The sequence below is a fragment of the Melanerpes formicivorus genome, unplaced genomic scaffold (genome assembly GCF_026170545.1).
Source record: "Melanerpes formicivorus ecotype bairdi unplaced genomic scaffold, bMelFor1.0.p_v2 SCAF_29, whole genome shotgun sequence".
NCBI lineage: Eukaryota > Metazoa > Chordata > Aves > Piciformes > Picidae > Melanerpes > Melanerpes formicivorus.
In genome coordinates this window covers 5,564,495-5,576,124 of record NW_027142381.1, presented here as the reverse complement: position 1 = coordinate 5,576,124, position 11,630 = coordinate 5,564,495, and the positions used below count along the sequence as shown (strand labels likewise).

Below are 11,630 nucleotides of genomic sequence, written 5' to 3'. Positions count from 1 at the left end.
TTCCCTTGCTGTGAATGCTGTTGTGATTTCCCTCTTGATTTCATGGACAAGTCTGCCTTCTTCCTTTGACTAAGAGTTCTTCAGCATTTTTGAGAGCAGAACTTGCAGAGTTTCCAGTGTTTGGAAGTGTCTCTGGTTATTGATTCTTGTTCCACTGCTACAAGGACACAATGGAACTCAGGTTTACTTGTCCTCATTTCTTCCTGCAAACTGTTCTTCTAAGGCCTCCCCTTATGCAAACTGAACTTAAACTGCCTCACTTAGTAAATTGCATTAAAAAGAAAGGCTGCATATGAAGCAGTGAGCCTCCCAGTGCTCTTGGTGAGGACAGCCACCTGAAGATCAGACACACAAAATCTGTGTTACTCTCCAGACTTTGCTCTGCTGTGGTGGGCTGTGTTCAGGTCAATGGGTAGCTTGGTTGTAACATTGCAACTTCCCTCACACTGCTTTTTTCCCCAGTGTTTTACAGGCAGAAGCTCTTAGCCACATATAAAGCTAAGTAATCCTTCTGGTAACTCCTGGACTAGAGGTCAGGCTTGATATTTGCCCAGTGGAAGGGGAGGGGTGGTACTTTTTCAAACCAGTCAGACCTAAAGAGCTCTTGTGAAATCAGTGGCACAGTGCCATGTTTCCATAGCACTCAGACTGGCAGAAGACACTGCTGTGAATGTTAACATCTCTGTGGCTCAGAGCCTCCTGCATGTCTCCTGACTGTGGCATTAGTGAAATTACATATATGGGCAGCGAAGCTTCTCACAGGGTTTGTTGAGTCAGGGCCTGTAGCTGTGGCTGATTAGCTGGAGGTTAGATTAATTAGTTAGTTTTTTTAGTGGCCTTTTAATTCCAATCAAACTGCAGCAAACACACACTTCTGCTTCATAACTAGAGCTGGAGAGGAGCACAGAGCAGAAAGAGTTCATGCTTGTTCTACTCAGGCAGTCTTGACTAAACAAAAGCATGATTGTATATGAGCTGCCCTTGGAGCTGGCTGAGATTTTTCTCAGGAAGAATTTGAAAGAGATCATCTTTAGTAGTCCTAGAAGAGTTCTGGTGAGCAACCTGCCAACTATTGTCTGCCTTGGCTTTTGTGAAGTTGTTTAAACTCTGTATTTAAATTCAGTAGAGAAGGCTTCAGGAAGACCTTATAGCAGCCTTCCAGTACCTAAAGAAGGGCTACAAAATAGAGGAGGACAATCTTTTTAGTGGGGTTAGTTGGGGCAGAAGAAGTGTGACAGTTTTAGGCTGCTCTCACTACCACAGGAAGGGATGACAGTTTTAAACTAAGGGGAGATTTTTCCCTGGAGGTGCTTAACAAATGCATAGATGGGGTGCTGAGGAATATGCTTCAGCACCAGACTTGGTGGAGTTAGATAATGGTTGGACTTGATCTTGAAGGTATTTTCCAATCAAACCAGTTCTGTGATTCTGTATGTCTGCCCTGAGAAGTTTGTGTCTGGATTTGTTTTCTTTTAACCCTAAGTTTCTAGCATTCAAATGCTGGTGTAGCATTAAGCACTTACTGCTTTAAGTGTGCCAGAACATGAGATGGCAGCACTGAGAGCTGAGATTTATCATTCCCTGGGACTTCAACTCCTTCTTACATCCATCCTGATGGTGTCATAGAATGGACAGAACTAGGATTTGTTTTAATTGTTGGTGATGCTTAAACAATTTGACAGGAACAGCCTGCTGTGATTTTATTAAATGAAGGAAAGGTAGTGGAAGTTGTGGAAACCTGTGATGGCCTCGTGCCTTGTATGAACTGTGAGGTGGGATGCAGGAGAATTGGAACACTCAGCCTCTGTCCTGGGGTAACTGCTCTCACAAGCCCCTCTCTCCCCACACAGAGACAAGAGGGAAAGTAACACCAAAAAAAGCCCCAACAACCTCTGGGTTGAACTAAAGAGTTGAGATAAAGATTTTTACTGGCAATGATACAATGACCTCAGCCTGTTTGCAGGAAAGCACAGCAAAATGCAGAAGCAGCAGCAGCAGAAACCAGCAATAAAACTGTTCCCCCCACCCAAGCATGCAGAAGCCAGCCCAGCAGAAAAGACCCAACACCCCAAAAACCTGAAAACCAGAAGCAGCAACCAGAACAGGAACACAGAATCACAGAATGTTAGGAGTTGGAAGGGGCCTTGAAAGATGATCCAGTCCAACCCCAGTGCCAGAGCAGGATCACCTAGGTCGCACGGGAGCACATCCAGGTAAGTTTGGAATGACTCCACAGCCTCTCTGGGCAGCTTGCTCCAGGGCTTTGTCACCCTCATAGTGGGAAATTTTTTCCTTATAGTTTCATAGTTTCATTCAGGGTTGGAAGGGACCACAAGGATCATCTAGTTCCAACCCCCCTGCCATGGGCAGGGACACCCCACACTAGAGCAGGCTGGCCAGAGCCTCATCCAGCCTGGGCTTAAACACCCCCAGGGACGGGGCCTCGACCACCTCCCTGGACAACCCATTCCAGGGCTTCACCACTCTCATGGTGAAGAACCTCCTCCTCACATCTAGCCTGAATCTCCCCACCTCCAGCTTCATTCCATTCCCCCTAGTCCTACCACTACCTGAGATCCTGAGCAGTCCCTCCCCAGCCTTCCTGTAGGCCCCCTTCAGATACTGGAAGGCCACAATTAGGTCACCTCAGAGCCTTCTCTTCTGCAGACTGAACAGCCCCAACTCCTTCAGTCTGTCCTCATAGGAGAGGTGCTCCAGCCCTCTGATCATCCTTGTGGCCCTGCTCTGGACACGTTCCAGCACCTCCACATCCCTCTTGCAATAGGGGCTCCAGAACTGGAGGCAGTACTCCAGGTGGGGTCTCACCAGGGCTGAGTAGAGGGGGAGGATCACCTCCCTCGACCTGCTGGCCACACTTCTCCTGATGCAGCCCAGGATCTGATTGGCTTTGTGGGCTGCAAGTGCACACTGAGAGCTCCTGTTGAGCTTTTTGTCCACCAGCACCCCCAAGTCTCTCTCCTCAGGGCTACTTTCCAGCCAGTCACTGCCCAGCCTGGATTTGTGCCTGGGATTGCCTCGTTCACATGGAACCTCCTCTGCTCCAGCTTGCACCCATTGCCCTCTATCCTATCACTGGACATCACTGAGCAGAGCCTGGCTCTGTCCTCCCAACACTCATAACAGAATCCTAGAACTTTGGGATCATCCAGTCCAACCATCAACCCAACGCCACCATGGCCGTTAAACCATGTCCCCAAGTGCCATATTCACACATTTCTTGAACATACCCAGGGGTGGTGACTCCACCACCTCTCTGAGCAGCCTGTTCCAATACCTGACCACTCCACCACCTTTCCTAACAGCCTCATCAGCTTCCATCTGGTCGCATTCCTCACAAAACATTTGAGTCAAACGGTGCCATTTGCAGCACGAGTTTCAGGCCAGAGATGAAGGTCCCCAGCACCCAGAATCATTAAAAAAACCAAAGGCAGAACACAAGTTTGCAAACAAATAGCTGTTTAATGGCAATGTATAATGGATTTACAGTTGTTAAATACAGGATGTGACTATAATTTATCGTTCTTCCAGCTCCTTTAGCAGTTCGTCGAAGTGAGTGATGTACCATTTGGCTTTCTCCTTTACTTGCTTTCTGATTACATTTCCTCCAAACCCAATGAAGCAGTCCTGGCAAAACAGAAAGTGGACACAGATATTATAGAACCATAGAATCATCATGGAAAAGGTCTTCAGGGTCATTGAGTCCAACCATAAGCCAGCTACCATGACCTCTAAACCATGTCCACATCTACAGCTTCTTGAACACCTCCAGGAGTGGCAACTCCACCACCTCCCTGGGCAGCCTGTTCCAACCCCTCACCACTCTCTCACTAAGGAAGTCCAATCTAAACCTCCCCTGGCACAAACTAAACCCATTTCCTCTCATTCTGTTGCTGCTTATTTGGGAGAAGAGACCAACACCAGCCTCACTCCAACCTCCTTTCAGGTAGATGTAGAGAGCAGTAAGATCACTTCAGCCTTCTCCAGACTAAACAACCCCAGCTCCCTCAGCCATCAGCCACTCCTCATCTGATGCCCTCCAAACCCCTCACCAGCCTCATTGCTCTTCTCTGGTCACACTCCAGCCCTTCAATGTCTTTCCTATACTGTGGTGCCCAGAACTGAACCCGGTACTCAATGCAGTTTCATGCAAGGGATGGAACTTCTCAGCAAATCATTTTTGGGTTTAAGGCTGGATTTCAGAACTCCCCATTTTACTTTCCCTGTTTATTTGTCCAGATTTATTAACAAGAACTGTGAAATGTTGCTCCACTTTGGTTATCAGAGTTTTGCTCCCATAGGGAAGTTGTCTCTCAAGTGCCTCAGATCTTCAGGATTGTTCAGATCTGGGATTTTCCTGTGATGCAATAAGGCTTTACTATTCCAGAATGAGTTAACATTGGAACATGCATGCAGCATCTCCCCATTATCCCTAATACTGTTTATCTTAACTCTGTTGACCTCATTTGATAGATACCACCAGTAACCATTAACTCTGTCTTCAATCATTAACCAGCAGCAATCATCATTTCTACATCTCAGAAAAGCATCTGCAGTGAAAGCACAGTGTTTAAAATTTCCACTGCTGCTTTTCTTTGCCTGTGGGTGGAAGGCATTAAGCACAGCTATGGTTGTGCATGGATTTAACAGGCAGGGTCCAGCTGTCTTAATTCACACCACAGGAGCTCCTAGAATTTGTTCCTGTGCATCTCCATGCACTGGGATATCTCTCCCTCAGCACTGGTGAAGAAAGGGCACTGGGGTACTTTTATTTAGAGAAAGGTGCAAAAGGGCAGATGAAGTTAAGATCTGTCCTCTGTGCAACAACCATTTATAGAAGTGGCCTTTTAATTGACTTTTTAAATCACTCTGTCAGGCAGATCTCTTCAAAGGTGCCATCACTGTATAGTGAGAAGAACCCTCTTGCTAGGCTGATAGCAGGCAAAAGTGCACCAGGTCTATGCCACACCATCATGCTGAGCATCATAAATCATTGCTCAAAACCAGGGTAAGGCTTCTGTACAGAAGCCAGCACTGGCTGTGGGGACAGAGGGGAAAGGCAGATGGGTAAGATCACTTGATTTGGGACAGGTTGCTAGATTGTCACACAGTCCAGCTGGACCCAGCCAACAACCTGACTTAGAGATTGTCTGAACTGAGAGCACTCAAACATTGCATGATGCAGGCTTTCTAGGGGAAAACTACCTACACAGATCTCTTAGGCTGTGGGAAGTGCTAAAGATCTTCCCTGAAGTCCCACAAAGAACTTAAACCACACTTTGTTTTGTCCTTTTTGCTCAAAAGGAACTTAGAATTCTAGTTCTTTAATACTTACACCAGGAGGACAGGCTTCCATGTCTGTAGCTCCATCTCCAATCATAACTACTTTCTTGAAGTTGAACTGTTCCTTCAGATGAGTAATAACCTTTCCTTTCCCCCCTGATTCAGATGTTGGTTGTGTTTCATCAAATCCTGCATATTCTCCTAGAGCATGGTGGAAGGCCAAGTTAGACACAGAGCGTGAAGAAGGATAATGTCCTAAGGCCTTAAGAGAGCAGCTGACTTCACACAGTCCTATAAGCCTCACAATATCAGCATCCCCAAAAAGTAATTAGAAGGTAAGCATAAAAACTAGGGCTTTGCTAAGTCTTAGGTGATGTTTGCAAATTGTTGAGAGGAGGTTGGAGCAGATGATCTCTAAGGTCCCTCCCAACCTAAGCCATTCTATGATTCTATGAAAGGTAGAAAACCTATGTGGGTAGCATTACAAATCCATCCCCACTCACTCTGATCCCACCATCCTGGTGTAACCATTTCAGAAGCAACATTCAGTATGAGGTGCAAACAGTGTATGAAACACTGAATAAGAAACAACCTCCTTAACTGGAGTTCTGCTTGATCACACTAGCTTAAAGTCCAGAGCAGCTCTACTGAAGTACCTTGGTCTCCACACATATCTCAGAGTCACTGAAAGGGAAACTTGCCTCTGAAGGCAGGTAAGAAACTCTCTGAATTTGAAGGAGCAAGAGAAATGAAATTCTGGTTTCTCCAGCTGTAATGTGTGTTACCTTTGGCACAGCTTGCAATTAAAAACCATCGACAGCTCTGTTTCACACCTCTGGAAAATGACCTGAACTCACTGGTACGGTCTTGTGGGTTTCCTACTTGAAGCTAGCTAGATTGCTGACAAGGTCATGCAGGCTGGACAGTAGCCTGTAGCCCAGCGTCTGAGAGCATGAGCCAAAAGAGTGGCATTAATTAGCAGAGAAAAGAGACCTTAAGGGCATCTCACCATTAAAGTAAAACCTCAGCCTGTTGGCAAAGACGTTTGCTGTCGGAATGTTCAGCTGCAAGGCCACGTGTTCCACAATGCTCTGAAACCCCCCAGAGACCAAGAAGACCTGGACCCCTCGCTCGTGAAGCCTGCTCACCAGCTCCCTGAGAGGAAAGAGCAGTCAGTCAGTCACCAAGCAGGAATGCCTGGCAGCATCTAGGGATAAAAGGAAAGTTCAAATACATCTTTTCTAAGCAAGGCTGCCCACTACTTGGTGCTATTCCAGGTCAGTTAGGATGTGTGCTGCTTTCCAGCTCCATCCATCTCTGCTGCCCAAAGCTTTTCCTTCTTTTCTTGCAAGTTTGTGCATACACCTTGCTTGAGAAGAGCTGAACAAAGCCATCATGTCCAGGAGCAGGCAGGTGTTTGGTTGCTTGGAAACAAGCACTCACTAGAAATGCTTTCTTTACATTTTTGTGCTGTTCACGTGGACAGATGTGAACACCACCACCAGTTCTCTTCAACAAGTCAGAGTTTTTCTTCTCCTGAAGTAAAACAGCATCAAGAAAATGAATTTATAATGCAGAGAAAAAGTGAGGGAATGGGTGTGGGGAGATAAAGCCACTGCACCAGCAGGCAGAAGGAGGCTGAAAAGTGTGCAAAGTGTAAGCATCTTTATAACTCAGAGTTGGTCCCTCAGATGCTGAACATGGATGCCATCTTTAGAAGAGGGCAACAGCTACAGGAGAGGATTCAAAAAGGTTTTGGACCCAGTTAATGTCAATGGGGCTTGAAGGCAGTTAAAAGTTTAAGGGCCTTGGCTCTGGAAGCAGGAAGATCAGCATGCAGCAGTGCAGAGCTGTAGAAGTGGTAGCAGTGACAGCAGAAACACTAAAGACTCAAAAGCAAAGTGGAGGCTTAAAGCAGGCTACACAGAAAAGGAGGAAGAAAGGGAAGGAATGAAAAGGAAAATCATGTGGTTCCAAACAAGCCAACAATGTTCTCTTTGTAGTTGCATCTAGCTATGCCTTGAGAAAAAGCTGAGCATGTGCTTCATTTTGGGGAGAAAATGCACAATATCTTCTGAAATTGTTGGATGCACTAAAAACATTCCAGACATGGAGCTATGGCCAGGGTTTGTAGTACCAAAAAGATATTCTTCTCAGTTGTTTGGGGGAAAAAAAATCTGAATAGGAAAATAAAAACAACCCCACTTTTCACTTTAAACAACTAAGGTTTATTCCAAGTCCAAAGATGACTGAATGCACACATAGAAATTGTATTTCCCCTAATGATTTTGTAACTGATTTTTAAAGACCAGTACAGAATGGGTGGCTCTGAATGATGGATCCCCTAAGCTGAGTGACTGAAAAAGAGGTAATAGAATTGCAGAGTAGAGCAAACCAGTAGTTCACACTGGCTATTAGATCTCCTCCCAGTTCCATCACTTGTCAAAACCCAGATGTGACTGAACAGATTCTTTTCCATGCCTGTTTAATCCTTGAGCCAGAATCTGAGCTTGCCAACCAAAAAGCCAGTTCATACCTAAGGCTCTTGTCATTTTTCCATGGATGCTTTGGCACTTGAGGTGGACTCAGGCCATTTTAAGCTCTCGATAGCAGCTTTGTACACAGCATGGAAGTGGAGTAGGAAGGCAGTTAAATGATGGTCTTAGAGCCTTCACTAATGCCCCAGCATTTTGTTCATTTATGCCCTGTGCTTTTGGCAGAGTTTTTTCTTGGATCATTTCAAGTTCTTCTTACCTTATTCCTGGTGTTAGCTCGGGTGGGTTGTCAGATATTAGTTTCTGCACTTGCTCGTAGGAGGGCCGGATGAGCCCCAGTCGCGCTGTTAACGCTGCTTTGAATGTCACACTGCCACCCATCGCTCTGCGGGTCCTAGGTTGTGACAAAGCAAATCAGTGACACTAAACAACCCGAGGCTTCTCCCAAGAACACTTACAGAAGAATGACAAGGATCATTCCTCTCCTGTGAGGACAGACTGAAAGAGTTGGGGCTGTTCAGTCTGGAGAAAAGAAGGCACCGAGGTGACCTCATTGTGGCCTTCCAGTATCTGAGGGGGGCCTACAAGAAGGCTGGGGAGGGACTTCTTAGGATGTCAGGTAGTGATAGGACTAGGGGGAATGGAATGAAGCTGGAGGTGGGGAGATTCAGGCTGGAGGTGAGGAGGAAGTTCTTCACCGTGAGAGTGGTGAAGCCCTGGAATGGGTTGTCCAGGAAGGTGGTTGAGGCCCCATCCCTGGAGGTGTTTAAGCCCAGGCTGGATGAGGCTCTGGCCAGGCTGATCTAGTGTGAGGTGTCCCTGCCCATGGCAGGGGGGTTAGAACTAGATGATCCTTGTGGTCCCTTCCAACTCTGACTGACTCTATGATTCTATCAAGGGTAGGAAACAAAACTGTTCTAGGTTATACCGTATCTGTGCTAAGGAAGAAGATTGGTAAAAGAAAAGATTGGCAGCAGCCACAGCTCAGAACTCTTGGGAGAACCACTAAGGCAAAGTGCTTCACTCCCTCTGTGATTCCATCTGAGCCACTGGGCCCAGTACTGCTAAAGTGCATCCCAGATGCTGTTCTCTGAACTGAACTTTTGCTACAAGCTTCAATGGGAACAAGATCAGCCTGAGAGAAGAGTTAACAAGAGTTGTCCTCTCTCCTCTGTCTCCTAACAGGGTTTGCTGCTGCTTAGCCAGGTGTAATGACGAGGGCTGAGCTTAGCCTGTTGAAGAAATTTACACTGGGGGAATTGATGTGTAGTTTCCATGAGTGGCTTGATGATTCCAGAAGCAGCTACTTCGGGATGCATTCAGTCTGCTCATTATTCCTAGAATCCTTCTTTAAACTGCAATCATCTCTTTACAACGGAGCTGAATTAATCCCTACAGCAAATTCACTGTCCCAGATTAACCTCATCCATGCTTATTCCCCACTCCTACTGCAAGGAAGTAAAGAGCAAATATACATACATCTCTGCCACGGCATCTCCAACTCCACAGAACTTGGCCAGCTCATCGATGCCTTCTTCCCTGATCACTGTACTGTCCACGTCAAAGCACACCGCGTCGGCGCTGCGGAAGATCTCTTTCAACTCCATGAGGGACGCCATCCTTTTGGGAAGCTTCTTGCTGCATGGGGACAAGATAAAGTCTTTCTCTGAGTGAGAGTACTGCACTATGTCTTGAGCCATTGGTGCAGCTGGGCTGGTTCTCGTGAGTAGGGACGAGCGCAGCCTGGTAGCCAGCTTTTATCAAAGAGCACGAGTGGTGTGGGGGCCTGGCTCGCTTGCTGATTTGCTCTCTGCTGTTGCTGCCTACTGATGTTCAAATTACATTACAGGTGGGCCGTGGAGCTTTGGGCAGTTGCTGATTTGCTCTCTGCAGGCTCAGCCCATTGATGTTCACATGGGGTTCAAGGTTGCAATACTTGGCATTTGCTGAAGCATCCAGCTGCCAAGTGCTGGGTGGGATTTGCAGTTCTTTGTCTCATCTTGCCCTCACTACTCAAATGGATCCTGATTTTGCATCAGGCCCAGTCTGTTACATCAAATTAGTTGCTCCAGGATATAGCAGAAGACACTTAGCTCTTAAGGATTTGCTTGATTGCAGTAGACATAACTATCTTAAACATATCAGTGAGTGGTTGCCCCTAAATCATGAACCACAGAAGTTGGAAGAGACCTTCAAGATCATCTAGTCCAATCTTCAACCCAGCACTGCAAGGTCACCACTGAACCATGTCCCTAAAAGGTTAGATCCTTTCCTGTGTCCAGATTAATAGAAATTAAATATCCTCATCATCTCTGAATGTACAGAAAGTTTGGCCATTAGCATTGAGAAGTAGTCTTTTATAAAGTCTTGGGCTTGGAGAACTTCACTCAAGCCATTAAGATGATCATCATGACCCAGCTTCTCCCCTAACAATGCCTGACAAAAGTTTATTTTCTTCCCTTTTATGTCTGTCTACTTAACTATGTTGAGCACTTCTGCAGATCAGAAGCACTAAGTGTTCATGAAGTATTCTCTTACTCCACCCTGAGTAATTCTCTTACTCTACCCTGCTCAGCTTGTGCTTTACCCTTTCAGAGGGAATTCAAAGGGAATTCAGTGTGGACCTTACTGTTTACCAAGCTGACAGAAATAACAGCTTTCCATCCCTCACTTCACAGAGTTTTGTAGGGAAGAGACACAGAGTTGTCTCTTCTGATCTCTTTGATGTTTCTCAGGACATGCCTTTGGTCATTGATTTGGGTAGCAGGTTGCCTGTTTTTCTAAGACAGCAAAAAAAAAACCCCATCAAACATCTCTTCATTGTGTTATATACCTTCATTTTCAGTTTTCCTCTCACAAATTTGGTTTTCTCCTATATATCATGTCAGTCTTGATGGTGAGAAGTTTTACACTCAAGCTCCCACAAAGCATTTAATATGTTTCCATTTCTGGGCAAACTTTGCAGCCCCAGATCCAAAAGCCATCCAGGGAAGATGATCACTGTGTAGCTTGTTGTGGAAAAGTACAGGAGCTGATGGGTACTGACATAGCTCACTGCTAGACAGGGGTCACCCAGGGATCAGACATGGAAAGCACTGACGCTGCTTCCTGAGGTGGCTGCTGTGTGCTCGCTGAGGGACCTCAGCTGAAGAGTTCATGATCAAAGCAAGGGTTTTTTCCTCACAACATACTGTCAAGCTCTAGTCTAGCTGTAGAAGCATCACTGAAGAATGGTTTGCTACAGACAGCATGTGGGCTTTGATAATTTTTCTCTATAAAGACTGCACTGTAGATATAAGAAATACAGTTCTGTGCCTTCAGCATGGTGTGGAACAGAAACCTCTCTCCTTTCAGTGGCCATGGACATAAACAACTTCCCTCTGACAGAGATTGGCTCTGAGCTGAGACTTAGCACATGGTGAACAGGTGACATATGAAATCCAAGTTGACTTTGTGGTAGCCTTGACTTGACATTGGCTCCAGAGCACTGTTTATATTCCCAGTGGAAGATGTTGATTTTTCTGAGCAGAAGAGCTTTGATTTTAGGGCAGGCCTTGGCCAAGCCAGATTTGTGCAGTGACATTCAAAAATACCCACTAACATTTCATAATTGACAGGGTGTTCATTTTTTTTCCCCCCCAGCCTATTGGAAACTATAAAGTCCACCAAAAGAAAAGTTAATCTGTGGGTTTGGTGCCAATTGTAAAGATTTGCTCTACTGGACAAACTCATTTCATCACTGTGGTTGCGTCACGGTGTTCCAATACTGATTCCTTCTTATGCAAAGCCTTCACATTGCCTCATGCTGCACTGCAACATTACCACACAGTGATG

At 45.9% G+C, this 11,630-nt stretch overlaps 1 protein-coding gene across 1 annotated transcript; it reads right to left on the bottom strand.

The window, feature by feature from the left end:
* Nucleotides 1-3,460: 3,460 nt before the first annotated feature.
* Nucleotides 3,461-9,536, bottom strand: PSPH (phosphoserine phosphatase). Its single transcript, XM_068154672.1, has 5 exons — nucleotides 9,276-9,536; nucleotides 8,056-8,190; nucleotides 6,311-6,456; nucleotides 5,354-5,502; nucleotides 3,461-3,645 (listed from the first exon to the last, which is right to left on the bottom strand). Exons 1-5 carry the CDS (start codon nucleotides 9,494-9,496, stop codon nucleotides 3,535-3,537), a joined length of 762 nt encoding a protein of 253 aa, XP_068010773.1. The 5' UTR covers nucleotides 9,497-9,536; the 3' UTR covers nucleotides 3,461-3,534.
* Between the last annotated feature and the right edge of the window lie 2,094 nt (nucleotides 9,537-11,630).